This window comes from Pan troglodytes, chromosome 9, assembly GCF_028858775.2.
Source record: "Pan troglodytes isolate AG18354 chromosome 9, NHGRI_mPanTro3-v2.0_pri, whole genome shotgun sequence".
NCBI lineage: Eukaryota > Metazoa > Chordata > Mammalia > Primates > Hominidae > Pan > Pan troglodytes.
The window spans coordinates 11,630,056-11,649,841 of record NC_072407.2 but is presented as its reverse complement, the minus strand read 5'-3'; the positions used below and the strand labels follow the sequence as shown (position 1 = coordinate 11,649,841).

Sequence of the window (19,786 nt, the reverse complement as noted above, 5' to 3'; positions counted from 1 at the left end):
CCCAGATGCTCCCCCAACTTCTTCCTCTGAATATTTCCTCTGTCTTCTCAGTGGTTACTATTGCCTCGCAGGTGGTCTCAACTTTTCTCTCCAGGCTGAGGAAAAGCCTCCCATTAGGAAGTCTGAAGGACCCTGGGTCCACCCTGAGGACAGAAGCAAGGCATGGCCACCAGGGCTAGATCTGAGTTCTGAGCTCCAGGAGGAAGGCCAAACTGGATGGAGAATTGGGCCCTGGGCAGACCTGCTCAGCAACAAAGACTGGCTGACTGTACTAGATATACGCATAAGAACCCCAACTTGAGCAGGCAGTCCCCACCAACACCCACCTGCTCAGAGCTTGAACATGTTATCTGTGAAAACAATGTTGTCAGGTAGATTTAATGAACTTTTTATTAAATAGGAGTTCATATTGTAGCCAAGGTTGTATATGTTTGTTTTCATAGCCATTGGTAACATAATACTTCTTGATGCTTTTAAATGAAAATCCTTCTCAAAAGTCTCCGTGTATGTATAATAAATATATATTTACTTATATACAAGTGTCACAAGCAAAGTTAATGATTCTTTTTTTTTTTTTTTTTTTTTTTACCCAATTCTACATTCTCTTTATTTTTTTCACAGGATCTTGATTATTTCCAATATTTTTCCTGAATTTATTAGCTTTACATAGTCTATCACTGTGAACAAACTTTGATATCTTTCTCCCTTCCATTTCTTTTTTTTTTTTTTTTCTGTATACTGAAAACTTTTTTTTTTTTTTTTTTTTTTTTTTTAGTTATACTTTAAGTTTTAGGGTACATGTGCACATTGTGCAGGTTAGTTACATATGTATACATGTGCCATGCTGGTGCGCTGCACCCACTAACTCGTCATCTAGCATTAGGTATATCTCCCAATGCTATCCCTCCCCCCTCCCCCCTCCCCACCACAGTCCCCAGAGTATGATATTCCCCTTCCTGTGTCCATGTGATCTCATTGTTCAATTCCCACCTATGAGTGAGAATATGCGGTGTTTGGTTTTTTGTTCTTTCGATAGTTTACTGAGAATGATGGTTTCCAATTTCATCCATGTCCCTACAAAGGATATGAACTCATCATTTTTTATGGCTGCATAGTATTCCATGGTGTATATGTGCCACATTTTCTTAATCCAGTCTATCATTGTTGGACATTTGGGTTGGTTCCAAGTCTTTGCTATTGTGAATAATGCCGCAATAAACATATGTGTGCATGTGTCTTTATAGCAGCATGATTTATAGTCATTTGGGTATATACCCAGTAATGGGATGGCTGGGTCAAATGGTATCTGGTAAAAAATTAAAAAATAACTTTTCTAAAGAATACCTCATAATTGAATTATTAAGCACATTTATAAGATAACCTAATTTGGGTAGCTCAAATGTTTCCACTGGCAAAATAATTTTGCTTTATATGAAGTTTAAATCTACTCTAGGTATATATTTGTGTTGAGGGTATATGAGGGAGACATAATTGGTTTTGTGATTTTATTTTCTGTTATTCTCAGGTAATATAAGAAGTAAAATTAGGTTCCTCTTTTAATGGAGGTTTCAGTTAAAAACAAAAATGAAACACATACTCACTTCCTAAGTCTACAATCTTTTCTTTAAAGGGTCAATCAGTAAATATTTTAGGCTAGTCAGCCATATGGTCTCTGTCACAACTATTCACCTCTGCTATAGTAAGCCAAATGGCCACAGACAATACTTGAACACAGGGGTGTGACTTTGTTTAAATAAAATTTTATTTACAAAAAGTGGTGGCAGACTTTTGCCGACAGCCCTTAAGTTGCCAACTTTGTACCTACATCAGTCTACAAATTCTTAGGAAAAGAATATATATATATTAAAGCATACTGAAGAATTAAAAAAAAAAAAAAAAAAAGAAAACAATGTTGTCCTTTCATGCAGGTATCCCAGCACCCACTCTACACCCCTGCATGGGCAGGCTCTCAGCAAATGCTTACTGAACTGTATCGGTCCCTCCTCTCAACCCCTACAGCCCCACCTGGGTTACTGCCCACATTTCTCTGACTCTTACCCTCATCCCACCCTTCCGACCCTCTTGGAGTACCACTCTTGCTAAACATCTCTTAGGGCTGACACCTTGGTATCCTAAACAGGTAAGGTTGGTTGTAGGTAACTTGTTACTAATGATAGAAGCTTTTTGTATAAATTAGAGAAGATTCAGGCTTATCTTGCCCCATTCTAATATACTTTATTGAAGGGATGAGAAAATACTGGAATTCAGCCAGCAATTCAGAAATTGCCTATAGTGGTCTGGGAGTAACAGTTTCTATTGTAATGTGAAAACTGCATTTAGGAAGTTAGAGATTAACTTCCTAAATATATATGTGTATGCATGCATATATATGTATTAGAACTCAGATATGCTTTGTGACTATCTGGCCATGTCCACTAAGTGCCTCTCAAAGGTTAATGTGGTTTGCCATGTACCATCTGACCATCTTCCTGCCTAAATACAGTAAGAACAGGTCTTCACTGTAAATTTAAGACTGCATAATCTGGACTCTAAACATAGTGGCAAGATTAAGTGGAAAGAACACAGTTTGGGGTCAGGCAGCCTGGACATCAATTTTATTTTGGCCACTCACCACCTAGGGAACCTTGAGATGATCAGGTATCTTCTTGAAGCCCATTTCCTCCTCAGTTAAAGCCCTGAAAGGCTGCTTTGAAATTTAAGTGAGCACAGACTCTGTGCTCAATGCCTGGTGCCTGATGGGTACTTCATAGATGGTAATTTCCAATCCCTGGTGCCCTATTTAACCTCGTTTACTCCTCAGTTCCAGCCAAATCATGCTGCCAGTTGTTTTCCACAGGTGCCCCTTAATTGGCATTACTCATGCCTTCCTTTGTGCACTGCTGTTCCCTCTGCCAGCAATTCCCTTCAGCCCCATAGAAAAGGGCAACTCTGGTCCCTGTCTTTCCTTCAGGACACACCTCAAATGCCACCTCCTCAGCAAGCCAGGCCCCCCCCAACATCTTTCTCTGAATATTAACTGTATTTTCTCAGCAGTTACTACTATCTGTTTGAGTAAGGGGGTACATTTCTTAAGTTCCATTCAGTCAGGGGACAGGTCTGTTCATCTTGTGGTCCCATCATCACCATTCTCAGCATAGACGATGGTTCAAAAATTATTTAGAGACTGAAATAATAAATACTGTCACAATCCTACTGATTCCAGAGTACCTGAGAAGTATGCTCTACCTCTGCTGCTAAAGGGTAGGTTTCCTCAGATCCAATGGGCCAGTTCTGACCTTGGGGTTCCATGGCCACTCTTCCTACCATTCTTGCCAGACTCCCTCCCTGCCACCCAGACCAAGATATCCCGCTGCTCAGACATCCACGTTGCCTAACCACAGCAACTCTCTCCTCCCATACACCACACCCCACCCAAAACCTCAGCCTACTTAAATGAGGCCCTGGTACCCACATCCTTTCCTTGCCTCCCCTCCCAGGGATGGAACCTTGCTCACTCTATGGCCCAAGCTGCAGACAGTCAGACTTCCTAGGGTATGGTAGGTATAGAAGGGAGTGATCCAGGAGGACATTCTTGTGACCAGTGTCCTCCTGGATCACTCCCTTCTATACCTGCTATGCCCTCTAGGATGCTGTGAACCCAGCTGTCTCACACCACATACCCTGGTTCTCCAGGTCTCAGGATGGTGTGTTCTCAAAATCTTCAAGGGGTGGCAAGTGAGTCTAAAACAGCTTTCAGGTGGTTGGGCCAAGGTAGGCATCAGCAAAGAATATACACAGTCCAGTCACTTCTTGGGATCATAGTCTCATTTTCAGCCCACAAAGACATTTGCTCAGAGCCTTTCCCCTCTCCCAGCCCTTGTCACTAAGTGGGATGTTCAGCCTGCGACTTGGGATAGAGAAGCTTCCGCATAGCCATGCCGGCCTAATTTTTTGTATTTTAGTAGAGATGGGGTTTCACCATGTTAGCCAGGATGGTCTCAGTCTCCTGACCTCGTGATCTGCCCACCCTCGGCCTCCCAAAGTGCTGGGATTACAGGCGTGAGCCACCGCACCCGGCCGCTTCTGCACAGCTTTAAGGCTGCTCTTTCCCCAGCCTCCCACCCTCACTCCAGCCTACATCTGCTGCAAGTCATTTCTGCTCAGAAGCCACCAATTATTCCCCACTACCGACAGGGTAAAGTCCAGCTTCTTAGTTTGGCATTCAAGTTCCTTTTCCCTTAGAGTTCCAACTTCTTTCTTTGACTTTTAATAATGGGAAGAGTCTAGCTAAGCTGGTTTCCTTATTATTTCTTGATCCCACTTCACTCAATTGGGCTTCTATGCCTTTTACTCACTTGACTGACCAGGGATCCCCAGAGAGCCTTTTCTTCCCATCTCCCCAGGATCCCACCCCAGTTGGTTGATCCACAAAGCCTTCCCTTTGCCAAAATCTTACAGCACTTTAGTTAGATCTATAACCTTTCAGTATACCTTCCTCCCTGTTATTTCATAAACTCCTCTCTAGTCAATACTGCTTGAACAATACCCTTTGCAGGTAGACTCCAATATCTGCTCTAAAACAGCTCTTTGGCCCTAGAGACAAGCTTGAGTTCTTTAAAATTTCTTACATTATGTCAAAGTAGAATCTGCCCCGTCTTTAGTTTTCTTTGACATCACTACCATAGGCCTTCATCTCTGCCCTCTGAGCAACAAAGAACATGCTGCCCACCTTGCCCACCTGAAAATAGCAGTCATTCCCCCATATCTTCCTGACTGTCCTTGGGCCCCTCCAAAGCTTGTAAGACAGGGATACCGGCTTTGCACACTCCAGGTGTGGCCAGTCTCAGCCAATGCAGGGAAAAGATCCTCTACCAAGGTCTAAACCCAGGACTTCAATTAATGTAGCCAGGCTAAGCCAATGTATTGGGCTTTTCCACATAGATGGGTAGGACACTCAGAGAACTGATTTTCAGGGCCTAAGGGCAGGACTTTGCACTTAACCCTGCCACGTCTCATCCAGCTGGTTTGGACTCTGCGCTGTTTGCTGCTTTTGTCCTGTACGTGGGTGACCAGCCACCTGATTCCGGGCTGTTCTCTACCTTGTCATGTACTTCTGCCTCCTGGAATTTCTGCTCACCGCCACCATGGTTGCCCTTTCTGTGTCATACCTGGAAGCCCAGAGCATGCAACTTCCCACCTGAAATTTCAGGATAAGCCCTCTGGATGATCTAAATATCTCTTGATAAATGATTTCTCTCAAGCTTCCTGAGACGGGAATAAAAGGATTTACTGACTACCTATGATGTGCCAAGCACTGGAGTCAACATTTCATCTCATTTAATTTTCACAACCACCAAATGAATTGGCCTATTATTGTTCCCATTAAACAGATGAGGAATGTAAAGCTCAAAGAGGTAAGTAAGGAGACTTGCTCAGAGGAGCAACAGCAAATTTGTGTAGAGCTATTTTAATGGAGGACTGTCTGATTCAAACCCTCCACTCTAGAGCTACCAGGGTCCTCAGGATTTAGGGAGGCCAAGTCCTCATGCTGGAGAAAACCTCCTGCCTGCCATGATAGAATGAGGGGGCAGGACAGGCAAGAGGAGTCAGTTTCCTCATCTCCACAAGCAGAACAATAATCCCTGCCTGGGGCATTGTGCCGCACCAGTGAGCAGGCACAGTGAAAACCCAGACAGACACACAAGGCTGTTGTTGTTACCAGGTGAGCACATGCATCCAAGAACCAGATGTCTTGGCTGGTTGGTCGCAGGAAGAGCTTATGTAATGAAACTTTTTCATGACATCCAGTCAAGGTCAGGTGTCAGAGTCAAGAATTATTCCTCTGCCTTGGTGAAATGTTGAATTAGAAGAATCTGCTATTCCTATCCCAAATAAATTTCCACCCCCTCAGGCCAATCCACTCTCCCACCCCACCCCTTCCCTTTTCTGCCCCCATTGCTCATAGAATTTGGAGTTTTGAACACTGAATTTGAAACCACACATCCCAATGTGCCTGATCCTGATCTTCCCCAGTCCCCATCCAGTTTAGCATTTATGTGCCTACTTTCACTTTCAAAAGTGTTCAGTTCGGACAATAAATTACATTAAATCTAATACTCTGGAACCTTCAAAAGTGTCTTTACTTCTCTGGCACCTGTTTCCCATAAAATGGGAATAACACTACCCTGACCTCATGAAACAAGCCATTTGTCAAATCCACCAAAGTTGGAAGTTCTGCTCTATCCTTTCCTGTGGAAGAAACTTTCTGTGGGGCCAGTCTACACCTCCACTGCCTCCATGAAGCAGTCCAGCATTGAGCTAGTTATTTGTGCAAAAACCTCTTTGATTTGGAGGGAACATGGATTTGTGTGTTGGGAGAAGGAAACTGTTGCCCCTGAAGATAGAGGCTTTCTTGCCTAAGCAGGCAAGAAAGAGGTAACCCATTTTTGGTCTTCCTAAGCTTGAGCTGTGGCTCTACCCCCTCTCTGTCCCCCTTGTCCCTATAACAAACCTCTTGATTCCTACACAACTCTCTCTCTCTCTCTCACATACACGCACAGACACACACAGACACACACACAGAGTTGTCAACCAAGTAGTTCCTTTTGGCAGAGTTCTCTGAACCTTTTGCCAGAAGCAACTTGGAGAAGTTTGCTAAGAAGGCCTCTTGGGATAATCAGTGCAGTCACAGGAGTGGCCCTCCAGGTCAGAGTGAGAGGCCCAGCTGCATGTGATGGCTGCATTTCAACCATGCACACAAGTCACTGTGGAAGTGTAACTTTACACTGGAGGGCAGGGACAAGAGTATCCCCACTAAACACACCTCACTGGCATCCCTAAGCAGGCGGAGAAATCCTGAGATCTGGATCACCTCCTTCCCTATTCCCAGAAGGAAAGAGACATACCTGAAGCAGAGCCACCTGGGAACACCACAGAGACCATAGGCCTGGGAAGAGGCAATGTAGGATCTAGTCCCCATAGCCTCCCTTGGGCTAACAAATCCCTTCCTGGAGATGCATTAGTGGTTCCTCCACCCACCTACTTCCTAAGAAATGGGAAGTGCAAATCTACGTCTGTAATCTGTGCAATTTGTGGCTGTCCCTGACAGTTTACCATGGGTAAGCAGGCTCGTGCACATATTTTGGCCTTAATCTGAAAAACAGAAACAAAAAACCTTCAGAACAAGATGAGGTATAAACTGGCAACACCCCACTACAAAGCTCAAAAGAGAAAGGGAGTCTTGACAAGTTTTCCTTCAACGTTGGCTCCCAGTATTTTTGTGTATATGTTTTTATTTGGCAACTACCACATCTCAGACAATAATCCAAATGTTTCACATTCATAAACCTAGCTCTTCCTCAAGAAATAGAAGTGACCACTGTGTCAGCGTCCATGACAAAGACAAGACTCCATCCTGGGAGGCTGGAGGCTGAGGAGCCTGGCTGGGCAGAGGTGTGTGGAAGGGAGGGGTGAGGAGGATTGAAGAACTCCAGCCTCAGGGCCACTGAGTCTCCCGACAGCAGTGCAGATTCTAGATAAGATCCTCACTCCTCATCGGACAGCTGTAGCCCTCATCCAGCCATCTGAGTCCCCGATCCTGACTCTACATCGGACCCTGCTTGGATGAGGTCCTCATGGCTGGTTGCCTTCCCTAGCTAGCTGTTCCCTCTACCCCCATCCCCACTCCAACACTATAAGAGGCAACTTCTCATGAACTGGCTGGATGTGCCCTGAAGTCTGGGTAGAGGAGGTGTTTGGGCCTTGGAATACAACTTCCCATGGAATTGATAAATTGATTGGTGGTTACATTCCCAGAAGAAAATTAATACACGTGCCCACATTGAGCATAATAAGTATAAGTGCGCTGATACCCTAAAAGTACTTCATATCTCCCATCAGCCCCACATACAGCTAGGCCACAGGGCAAAAAGGAGGCCTCATGAGCCTTCGGGCCCCCATGGCATTGGCAACTAGCAGACATTTCCCATCTGGGTGCTTGACCTATAAGACTCCAGCCTTAGCTGTTCTGAAGGCTGAATTCACCCCAAACCTGGTCTCATTCCCATTTTTCATTGCCTAATGGAATCTCCATCTCGACCTTCTGGCAGCTCTCCTCTGGCTAAACTCATGTGCTACAGAAGATAGAAGCCCAGGCCATAATGCCAGTAGACCTGGGTTCTACAATCAAGAGCTAAGTGATCTTGGGTAGGTTTCTCTGGGCTTCACCATCCTCTTATGGGTAAACATACAAAGGGCAAGCAAGAAACTACCCGAGGCTCCCTTCTGATTCCGAAAGAATCAACCACTTTCATTTCCCTTCCCCCTTCCACTAAGTTCCTCCATGCTTTCATGCTACTAACAGTTGCCTCATTCTTCTCCCAGCAAACTAACTCACGTCAGTATCCAGTTTGACGCTTTTCTCTTTCCCTCAAATACAATCAGTCACCAAATCCTGCCGGATTTCTTGGCATGGTCACTCGCCTCTGCTCCCTTCTCTCTATTCCTACTGCCATTGCCTTGATTTAGGTCCTGAGCTACCTCAGTGGGTTATTCTAACAGCCTGTGCTCATAAGAAGTTCCTCCCTGTCCCTCCAACCTGCCCTTCCCAGCCAGAATCATCCTGAACAGTTTTACCACGTCTTTTCCATACTTGAGTACGGAACCTTTAATGTCATCAGAATAAAATTTAAATTATATAGCTCCAACTTTCAAGGCCTTCCATGATCTCTTCCCAGCCTGAGACTCCATCTTCACCTCTCCCAATGTCCACCCAACCCCCTGACTCTAGCCATATGGGCCCACTCTTCACTGGGCCTGTCCTTCCTCCCAGTCTTTCAGCTTCTGCTCCTGTTCCTTCTCTCATCTACCATATGAAATAACCAGCCCCTTTCCCTCTTTACTGAGGTAAACATTGCAAAGCCAGCCAGCTTAAGGCCCATATCTACCACAGACTCCTCCTGGACATCTGCTAAGTGTGGGGCCACGCACAAGAGCTGATACAGCCCTAAAGCAGCTCAGAGTTTGGAGGAATATGGACAGAGACATAGACATAAAGTGATGAAATAGCATAGCAGATCTTTGATTGATGCGATATGTATGTAACAGAAGAGTAAAAACGACTTAGGGGCAAGGGAGCTTCAAGAATTTGATCTATATCCTGAAGGATTAATAATCTTGCAGAATAGAGACAAAAGGGCTTTCCAGGAAGATAAAATAGTGTATGCAAATGCAGATAGGCACAAAAGAATAGAAATTACTCAGCTTCTCAGTTTGGGGAACAGTGGAGAGGCAGCTGGGGAGCTAAAGTAGGGCCCACCACTGTAGAGATTTGAATGCCATACAAGGATGGTATATTTTATCCTATCAGAGAGACAGTCCTATTCCTTCTGTGTCTAGGCCTCTCATCTACAGGTATGTTAGGGATCATGATTACTATGCAACATAGAACAGGGTGGATTAAAAGCATCAAGCACAATGAATGCTCAGCTTTCAGTGTGCATAAATGTGTACATATGAACATGACAGAGAGAGGAAGTGAAAGTAAGAATAACCAGGGAGAACCAAGCCAAGGACCTTAAGGCAAACAGAAATCATACATTTGCTGAAGACAAAGCTCAGAGTCAGCAGTCCCCTGGAACTTGAGGCACTAAGGAGATCTGGGCCTAAAGCTAAACAGATTATTCTAGGACAGCCTCTTTTAGAGGATTATTTACCAGATGAGTGAGAGATAAGAATGAAGCTTGTGAAGATCCACAGTCAAACAAGACTTGGCTTTAAGGGTATATAAAGGATAAAGCCCACCTTTCCTAGAACTACATAGAATCCATGAAGACAGAGACACATAGGTGCCATCAAGCATTGGAACCAAAGAATGATACTAAGAAACATAAAGTCCAAGGGAAGTGGAGCTCCTCTGAAGAAGAAGGACGCAGGGAAAATAGTGACTCAGGAATAAACAAAGCTGCCAAAAGTTTCAGCCTAGTTGTGCCCACACCAAATGGGGACTGAATGTCACATCTTGAATGGGGATGAACAGGCTGTAGAATGGAACAAATGTTATCAGTTGTGTTTATATTAGTGCTTCCTTCTTATATTTTGCATTAGGATATCCACCAGAGGATTTCAAACACGACAGCATCATGAACAGATTTGCATTTCAGGAAAAAAAAAAAAAAAGATCTTATGGCCAAGTAAAAAACCACTTGTAAACTGAAAGATTCTCCCTGGGGTCTGAAAGGTTGAAGAGATAAGTAACTCCTCTCTTCTCAGGCCCAGTCCCAAGGTGCAAGGCCACTTGTGCTAGCAGCGTGCGTCAGCAAGACAGCAGAAGCAGGAAGACAGCCGGCCAGAAGATACCTACCCTGACCGGAAGACACAAAAGGGAGGCCGTCTGGGTACCACGTAGCAGCTACCTCAGACTGAGACACTTCTTGTTTACAGGAGACTGTAAAACCCCTGCCCTGTCCTCATTTGGTGCTGATGCCATTTTAGGCCTCAGCCTGCCTGCACCCAGGCGCTCATTAAAACAGCATGTTGCGCCATACCGCCTCGTGTTGTCTGTTGGTGCGCTCTCAGGGTTTGAACCAATACAAGAACCTTTCACCTGGTGCCGAAACCTGGGAGGGGCTCAGGTCTGTGTCCCCCGTGGACCTACCCCTCTATGCTGGAAAGCAGGCCACAGCAGCTGGACAAAGGAAGCTCCTTAGCCTCCAGTCGCCTCTCTGTGCATGCAGATCAGTCACTGATCTCACCTACTGGTAAGTTTCCCCGGGAACCTGGTTAACGGAAAAACCTGCTCGGCCTCTTTTGGTTTCTCTGGTCCGAAAATCCAACGTTGGTCCAAAAAGGCTCCAGCGTGTGCCAGGCACTCGCTGATCATCTGGTCTTAGGGGGACACCTCTAAGCCATTTGATCCCGTTCCAGGAATGAAAAAGGCAGTGGTGACGATCGCTCCTTTTATCGTCTCCGTCCGGCTGTCCAGGACTGTCTCCTTTTTCCCTGTTCTCCTGTGCCTACCCTTCATTATGGGAAACTCCCGATCCTCCATTCCAAAAAACAGCCCTCTAGGCTGCCCCATAAAAAACCTGCAAACCTTAGGCCTCAGGCAAGATACCCGCCCTAAGCGCCTTTTCTTTTTTTGCAATTCAGTCTGGCCACAGTACAAATTAGATAACGGTCCAAATGGCCGGCAAATGAAACATTCGACTTTACAGTTTTAACTGATTTAAGCAAGTACTGCCAACGACCGAAGAAATAGGAAGAAATTCCTTATTTCCAGGCCTTTTGGCACTCAGATCACGACCCGACCTCTGCAATTCTTGCTCACCTGTTCAAATCCTTCTCCTCCATTCTCGCAGCCCTGATGGCCTTTCTCCTCCCGACCATACCTCTTTTTCCCAGATAGATCCAGCAGACTGCTGTCCACTCCTCCCAGACTCTACCTCTCCCTCTCAACCATCTTCTTTCACCCCGCAAGCCTCCTCTTTATCTTCTCGGCCGCCATCTTCTCAGCTGCCATCTTCCCAGCCGCCATCTTCTCAGCTGCCAACTTCCCAGCCACCATCTTCCCAGCCGCCATCTTCTCAGCTGCCATCTTCCCAGCCACCATCTTCCCAGTCAGCAGTACCCACTTCTTTTCCTACACTGTCCTCTCCTGAGGACAACTCTAGCATTGCCTGTACTCATTCTCCTTCCTCACTGCCCTCTCCTGAAGCCTGTAAACCCATCCCGCCACCTTACGCCCCTATCTGTCCTCCACTGCTTATCAACTCAAACCCCCTTTCCCCTTCAAACCCTCAGCAGGAACGACTTCTGACTTCTTCCTTCTCTCCCGCCCATACTCGCTCGAGCGCCGTCTTTGGCTCATGCCCCACCCTCACTTCAGCGCCAGTGCTAGAGTGTCCCCTTTGGGAAGTAGCAAGAGCTGAAGGTATTGTTAAGAGTTCATGTTCCCTTCTCCCTCACTGATCTCTCTCAAATTAACAAAAGACTCGGTTCATTTCCAGACGACCCTACCTCTTATATCAGGGAGTTTCAGTACCTTACCCAGTCTTATGAACTAACTTGGCATGACCTCTACGTTATCCCCTCTTCCACCCTCACCCCAGAAGACCAGGACTGTATCTGGACCCTAGCTCAGGTGCATGCTGACACAATTCATCAACAAGCTCCTGCCAAGCCTACTGGTGCAGAGGCAGTCCCCAACCAGGACTCCCACTGAGATTATCAAGACAGGGCCTCTAGATGCTGCCATCGAGACCACACGATTATGTGTTTCCTTGCAGAACTCAAAAAGGGTGCCCATAAAGTGGTAAACTATGAAAAACTTCCAGAAATCACCCAAAGTCCTGACAAAAACCCAGCCCTTTTTCTCTCTCATGTAACTGAAGCCATGAGAAAATATACCAACCTAGACCCAGCAACCCAGAAGGAACCACTATCTTAAACCTTCGGTTCATCTCCCAATCCACTCCCGATATTCGGTGCAAGCTTCAGAAGCTTGACGACGGCCCTCAAACCCCACAACAAGACCTTCTTAATTTAGCCTTCAAAGTCTTTAACAATCATGATGAGGAAAGTAAAAGGCAAAAACAGGCAGAGTTTCAAATGCCTGCCTCTGCCATCAGGGGCCCTGCAGGCCCACGGGGCCACAGCTCCACACAGAAGCCTCCTAGCAATCCACCTCCACCTGGCGCCTGTTTCAAGTACGGCAATGAAGGCCACCGGTCCAGACAATGCCCATACCCAGGTAAGCCCACCAGGCCGTGCCCCCTCTGCGGAGGACCCCACTGGAAGTCGGACTATGAGCGGCCCCTGCAAGGACCGCCCCCATCCCTTCCCGAGCAGGCCAAAACCTCCTACTCGGATCTCATTTGCCTTGCCGCTGAAGACTGATAGTGCCCTGGAATGGATGCCCCAGCAACTACCATCACTTCATCCGAGCCAAGGGTAACCCTGATGGTTTTAATCAACATGGGTGACCTACTCTGCTTTACCTAATTTTTCAGGACCCACCCAGTCCTCCTAAGTCTCTGTTGTGGGAATTGATGGACAAGTCTCCTAACCCCGAGCCACCCCTCCACTTTTCTGCTTCCTGCACACCTTTTCCTTCACTCACTTTTACTTAGTCCTGCCCTCATGCCCAACTCTGCTCCTAGGCAGGGACATCCTTTCAAAACTCCACACTACTCTCCACTTCCACATTCCCCGTAGTACCCAACGCATCAACCCAGACCCCTCCGAGGCTTCTAACTTTCTTCTGCTCCTCCAACCTCCCACCCTAAAACATGCAACCTTTCCTTACCCCTATCTGTAGTTAACCCCGCTGTTAGGGATATTTCCACACCCTCAGTTGCAAAACACCACACCCCTGTCCACATTACCCTTAAAGACCCCACACTATTGAAGCCAATCTGCTCCTCCCAGGCACCACCTCCCAAAAAGCTGAACTCATCACCCTCACTCGAGCTCTCACTCTAGCAGCCGGACAACAGTTCTCTAATTTAGGAGGATTTAAAACCCTGGTAGGGACAGTAATCTTCATCACTTTTTCTCCTCTGTGTTATCCCACTAATAATAAAAACCACTAAAACTCTTGTTGAAACTACAGTTAGCCACCAGACAATTCAGACTATGCTCCTGCTACAACGACACGATGGATACCAACACATCTCTCAAGAATACCCTAAAAATTAAGTTTTTCTTTTTCCAAGGAGCCCACACCACCCCTAAGTCACGCCTGAAGTAGTTACTGAGAAAGTCACCCCTTTTCCCTTTCTACTATAACCAAATAGACAGGAATGAAAGATTCTCCCCGGGGTCTGAAAGCTTGAAGAGATGAGTAACTCCTCCCTTCTCAGGCCCAGTCCCAAGGTGCAAGGCCACTTGCGCCAGCGGTGTGCGTCAGCAAGACAGCAGAAGCAGGAAGACAGCCGGCCGGAAGATACCTACCCCGGCTGGAAGACACGTACCCCTTGAAGATAGAGAGAGGGGCCGTCTGGGTACTGTGTAGCAGTTACATCAGACTGAGACACTTCTTGTTTACAGGAAACTATAAAACCCCTGCCTCGTCCTCACTTGGTGCTGACGCCATTTTAGGCCTCAGCCCACCTGCACCCAGGCGCTCGTTAAAACAGCATGTGGCCCCACACTTCCTCATGTTGTCTGTTGGCAGGCTCTCGGGGTTCGAACCGATACAAGAACCTTTCATAAACTTTACCTTAAACATTACAGTCTAAAGGCCATACCATTCCTCAGGCCCAAAGCTGAATCTTCCCAGCATTGTTTCTCCCTCCTCGCTTCTCATTCCATCTAATCAGTCTAGAGACTGTCCCATTCCCTAGTCCTCTGTCCTACAGATTCTGTCTCTCCGAAGTCTCCCTACCTGTCCCCACCTCATCACTCTCTCAGGCCCAAAATAAGGCCTCATCCCTTTGACCCTGAATCAGCCTCCCGGTTTCCTCTCCGGCCTTGCCGCCCCCGCTGTCTTTTTCCCTTGGACTTTGCTTCCCACCACACTCCCAGAACTTTGCCATTGCAGCAGTTGCCTTCGGGCTTGTCAACAGAATCACCTGGGGGAACTTGGTAAAAACATCCCAGCCTACTTAATCTGAACGTTTTACAAAACTCCCCAGGCGATTATGAGGCATAGCCAGGTTTGCAAACTGCTACTCTAAATCCTTGCTACACATAGGGAAATGATCAGCAAGCTCCTGGGAATCTGTTAGAAACACAGAATGTCAAGTCCCACCCCTGACCTATGGAATCAGAATTTGCATTTGAACAAGATCCCCACAGGATTCTCAACTTTGAGAAGCTCTGCTCTACAGTGTTGTCAGACCATGCACTCCACAAATATTTACTGGATTTTCTCTGTATCAGGCTAGGAATTGGGAGGGTCAAGGACCAAGGTCTTTGACTTTGAGAAGTTCACAGAACCATCAGTCAGTCCCCTGCTGTGCCTTCAGACCAAGTCCAGACTTCTGTACTGGACAGCTGGGACTATTTTCCAGCCTTGTCACCAGCTTTCCTGACTAGCACTTGACATAAGAGCCAAGCTGGACCACTGGCCACTTCTCATGGTGAGTCCATGCCTGCCTGCCCACACAGTTGTCACAGCCCAGGCCACACTCTACCCTTCTCTGCCTCAAAAACCCCAGGAGGGATCCTTTGAGGTCCATCACATCACCCTTTCTTAAAATTATCCCAGATTTCCCTGCTCAGATAAAAGACAGGAATTCCCATAACTTTGTTCCTACCGCCTTCATGTCATTGATCTCATTCCACTTACTCTTTTAAAGTCAAAGCGCATCTCCCTTAGCTACCCAGTAAAGAAGGCATCATGGTAAGCAGCTTATCTCTCCAGTAGCAATAAGCTAACAACTGTCACATCACCAAATCTTAAAATAGTATTACTAATAATTGAAATATGTTAAATAAAACATGGATAAATGCAATCAGTGAAAACCTCACCAATCATCCCCATCTCCCACTTCAAATTTATTTAGATATGAATTTAAGCAAAGTGCAAATGGGTTGCCTCTCTTAAGCCAAAGAGAAATAATTTCTAAATTAGGTAACACTTAGAGTTTTCCATACACCTATAATAATGAAAGACTGAATATGCTGAAGATGAATTATGTCTAAAACCAACTACTTTTCTGTAGTTGACCATTTAACTTCACATAATACACTACAAATTTGAAAACACTTCAGATTTGTATTACAATCAATTAAGGAGGGGTTGAGAAAGGAGAGAGATGAAGAGAAAGACAGGAAGTAGACCAAAATATAGAAAAGGGACACGGATCTATACCAAATATCTGGCTGCTCTAAAAGTAAAAATATAATTAGATTCGTTTTTTAAAAGATTAAACACTGGCAAGAATGCCTGTCTTAATCCTATCCAAACGCTGGAAGTTCTGTTCTCTTGTTATATAATCTTATTTTCATCCGAGGAAAAACGGCGGGTCTGGAATCTGATGTGATGAGGTGAGGAGGAGCCCACTTTTAAATAGGACCGTCCCCATCCTGCAGTCTACTGGGACGCGGCGGCTTTAGATTTTAAAAAGTGTGCTGTATTTTTGCACTTACACTACAGAACTGGCTTTGGCCGAGGCCCTGCATCTAGACACACGCTGTGTCCACGAGAGAATTGCCTGGGCTGACAGACCTAAAGCTTCCGCAACCTCCTTAGGCTCCCTAGTCCACGCCGCTGCTCCCCGCGCTGAGCAGGGCTGGGACGCGCCGCACAGAACTCAGGGACCCCACCTCCCTGCGCATCTCCAGGGCCACGCTGGCACCTGCAGGAGTGCGGACTGTCCGCGGATCCCAGGCAGGGTTGGGTGGAGATACGCAGCCAACCCACAGGAGTTCTGCCCTCCTCCCAGGCTTCTGGCCAGTGGAGTTGGAGAAGGGTCCCCGTCCTCGAGCCTGGGACACGCTCCGGGGCTCACAGAGACACTGACCCACACGCCCCCGTGGTTCGTAGCTCTGGGGGCGCTCCACTCCCTAGGTAATGCTCCCGACGGGGATCCCAACCCCGACCGCGCGGCAAGCCCGGGGTGTGGGGAGAGCCCACTGACCTGGGTACGGGGCCGCGGCTCCTCTCCGGGCGGCTCAGGTGTGCGGGCCGCTCCCGTGTCCCTCCCACCTTCAAACATGAGAGCCCAGAAGCGAGCGACGGGCCACTGGCCCACCGACCAACTGCCGGACCAAGCGCCCGACCAACCAGCGGACCGACCGCAGCGGCCGGGGCCGGCGCCCACGTGACGGGGCGGGGACCTGCGGAAGGCTCTTCCCGGAGCGCCGCGCCCCCACCCCGGGACCTGCCACAGGGACCACCCCCTTGGGCACCCGCTCCCTCTCGGGCACCGAAGAAGCCTGCTGGGACCCGTCCACCAGGGTTCCTGTTCCCGGGAGACCGGCCTGGTCAGCCCCGCCCCTTCGAACCTGCCTGGTCCCCACCCCCTGGGCCGCGCGTCCGGGCCCCAGCCCCGCCTCTCTCGGCGGACCGCGCCCCCTTCCGGGAGCCCCGCCCCGCTCGCCGCGCCTCCTCCTCCACACAGCTCCGGTTGCGGGGAGGCCCGGGTGGGTACCCAGCGCTCCGGCTCCCAGTCTCCTGGGCTTCTCCAGCCCTTCAGCGCCGTTCTCCGGTCACAGGGAATGAAAGCGAGGAAGAAGGAAACTGTGTCGAGAATTGCGAAGAGAGAAAGCATAGAAAACCCACGTTAGAGGCACACCCAGAGCAGAAACCCTTCGGAGCATCCCGACTTCCTCGGCCCGCGTGCAATCCAGGCAAAATTGAGGTTGTCTCTGAGCCGCCCTGCCTAAGCAGGTCGGAAAGCCCCCGAATCATCCCAGGTCCCGCCGCGCTGCACTCGCAACCTGGGGTGGAGGTCCCTCTAGTGGTTGGCACCAAACAAAAGTTCTGTCTTATGAAGAGCCGAGGTCAGGAAGCATTTCCCTGTGCCCAGCACCAAGGTCTGGGACCTTAGGTCCAAGAAAAGAGTTGGCAATGTCTGACCACAGGAATGGGTTCTCGAACTGGGGAGGACTGAAGCTGGAGATCTGGTCCAACCCCTACCTCCAGCGTGTGGCCTGAACCCGTTTTGGTTGTACTGCTATGTTGTGGCCCTGCCCAGGCCTCCAAGGACTGGCTGCTGTTAAGCTGTTTAAAATCCCTGTAGGCCTCAGATGGCAGCGACACCAGGGACTCGGCATAGTCCCCAGCTCTGGCAGGAGTCACCACAGCCCTGGCCTTTAGTTCTCTACAGGCTGGAGTGTCGACAAACTCCACAGGACACAACTTTTTCAAACCAAATTTACCCTCGCGGTCTGAAATGACCAGTAGGCCCAGGAGAATTTTACATGTGAACAGAACCTAACCCACCCTGGCAAATATGAGACGTGTGGTCACTGCGGGAACCTGGCCAGCAGCGGACCAAAGCACAGCCAGCAGGGGAAGGCTGGGGCCCGCAAGAGTTGTGTTACAACAGGACACCCTTCAGTTCTCTTTCACTTCCTTAAAATAGCAGCAGAGCGACTTTTGTAGGCCCAGGCTGCCACAGTTCACACAAGTTCATGGCTGTTTCCAAATCCCACCCTTTATTGCCCTGGTGGACCCACTCGCCTTGCCTCAGCCCCCAGAAACTGCTAGCCTGTTCTTAAATTGATACAGTTACCTTTTTAAATGTTCTAAGTCACCGGCTCTGGAGCTTCTTTGCACTTTGGAACCAACTTGCGGGAAGGAACTTTAAAAATACTGATATCTCGATCCATCCCCAGAGGTTCTGATTTAATGGTCTTGGGGGTATGGCCACCGCATGAGGACTGTTAAAACTCCGCAGGTGATTCTTATGTGCAACAAAGTTTAAGAACCACTGATGTAGGCCATGTCGATGTCAGTCTTCACTTAAATCCAACAAGACCCCAGAGCTAAAACGTTCACCTGAAAGAAACCCCATTCCCAGGCCTGCATACTGAACTGCGCTGGCTCACAAGAAGCAAAGTGGTCCCTTAACAGGGGCTTCCTGGAGAAAATGTCTTGACCTAAAAGAGTGATTCGAGCTGCAGGGATTTAAGGTAGGTACCAAGGTGAGTTATTTGGGGCAGATGTGCCCTGCAGAGCTGTCAATCAAATCATATCCCAGGTGGAATCTAGACAGCGCATTTCAGGCAACCTCCCCTCTGTGCCTCCAAAGGAACTATGGTTGCAGGACTCACTCCTATTGATAAATCTACCCCACTATCCTCTGTGAGGCAGCCCACATTCCTTCTATCTGTGAAATAGGTAGGTAATAGGGCAGGTAATATCACGTTTATTCATACCTGTCTCATTCCACAAAGGATTTGGCCTCTCTGTACCATTCTGTTAGAACTGTGGGTAATTACACTGTATCCATGGGTTGAGTAATTCCCTTCTGCCAAATATCTACTCAAATGCTATGGAAAAAAACATTTTCTCTTCACTGCCTATGGTCCCAGCCTGGGCTTGGCAAAGACAGGAAAACAGCTGCAAGCACACAAAGCAAACCTTCTCATGTGACCAACCTGGAAAGACAGAGGCTTCAGCACGTGACACAGACTAGCACCACAGCCTGCACTTGTGACTCGAACTTAGCTGAATTGGACAAACACGTGGGAAACACTGAGGAAGCCCCTGTCAAGAGGCATGCTGCCCTCGGTGCCACAGGGCATGCCTGCGGTGGCAGAGTCGCTTGCCTGCTGTATGGCTTCTGTCCAGATTCCAGAATATTTACCAAGGGCCTCAGTGTGTTGGGAATCATTCACAGTAAACCTAACACAAGCAGCACTCCCAGAAAGCTTTTGTGCTTAGGGTGTGTGGGCAAATATAACCTGAGGAGGTTATTTGCTCAGTGTCACTTTTATTGAATTTAAAGCAGAAAGAGAGAAACAGAGGACAGCAAGACAAGAGGAGGCTAGAGTTGGGGTCCTCACCCTTAGACTGGTTTTCTGGAGGAATTATCATTTGAAAGGCCTATTGAAAGGTCTTGTGCAGACATGAAAACTGGCTAAAGGGGCAGACTATTATTTTTAGGCTGAAATGATGAACGCATTGACTATAAGAGTAGGTGAACAAACATACGTATTTGATGCTTCCTTGGGCGATAGAAAAACTATGGGATTTGTAGTATTTTCTAGCTGTATCTTTCACTTTGTAATTGTGTTACTCACCTAAACTCTAGAATGACAGCTGTAAAGACTTGTGCATGTTTCACAAAGGTGAAACGAGAATTAAATGATGTGCAAACACTCCACACCTGGA

At 47.6% G+C, this 19,786-nt stretch overlaps 2 protein-coding genes and 1 pseudogene across 25 annotated transcripts in view; 2 read left to right on the top strand and 1 right to left on the bottom strand.

Moving 5' to 3' along the window:
* Window positions 1–16,923, bottom strand: part of PPFIBP2 (PPFIA binding protein 2) — a 144,441-nt gene extending 127,518 nt beyond the window's left edge. For 13 of the 24 annotated variants that reach the window (XR_010147125.1, XR_010147126.1, XM_054662007.2 and 10 more), the window contains exon 1: window positions 16,584–16,823. The gene's annotated coding sequence lies outside the window, so the exon portion shown is untranslated. Of the gene's footprint in view, window positions 1–16,583 lie in introns of all 24 variants that reach the window. The other 11 variants (XR_010147127.1, XR_010147128.1, XM_054662012.2 and 8 more) reach the window with 2 other exon arrangements.
* On the top strand, window positions 6,359–12,952 carry LOC129136328 (transcription factor NF-E4-like; annotated as a pseudogene).
* The window catches only part of LOC104008404 (basic proline-rich protein), an 80,132-nt gene continuing 76,331 nt past the window's right edge, over window positions 15,986–19,786 (top strand). Inside the window, exons 1-2 of the mRNA XM_063783585.1 lie at window positions 15,986–15,990; window positions 16,622–18,582. Coding sequence (XP_063639655.1) covers window positions 15,986–15,990; window positions 16,622–17,495 — 879 coding nt within the window. The 3' untranslated portion in view covers window positions 17,496–18,582. The remainder of the gene's footprint in view (window positions 15,991–16,621; window positions 18,583–19,786) is intronic.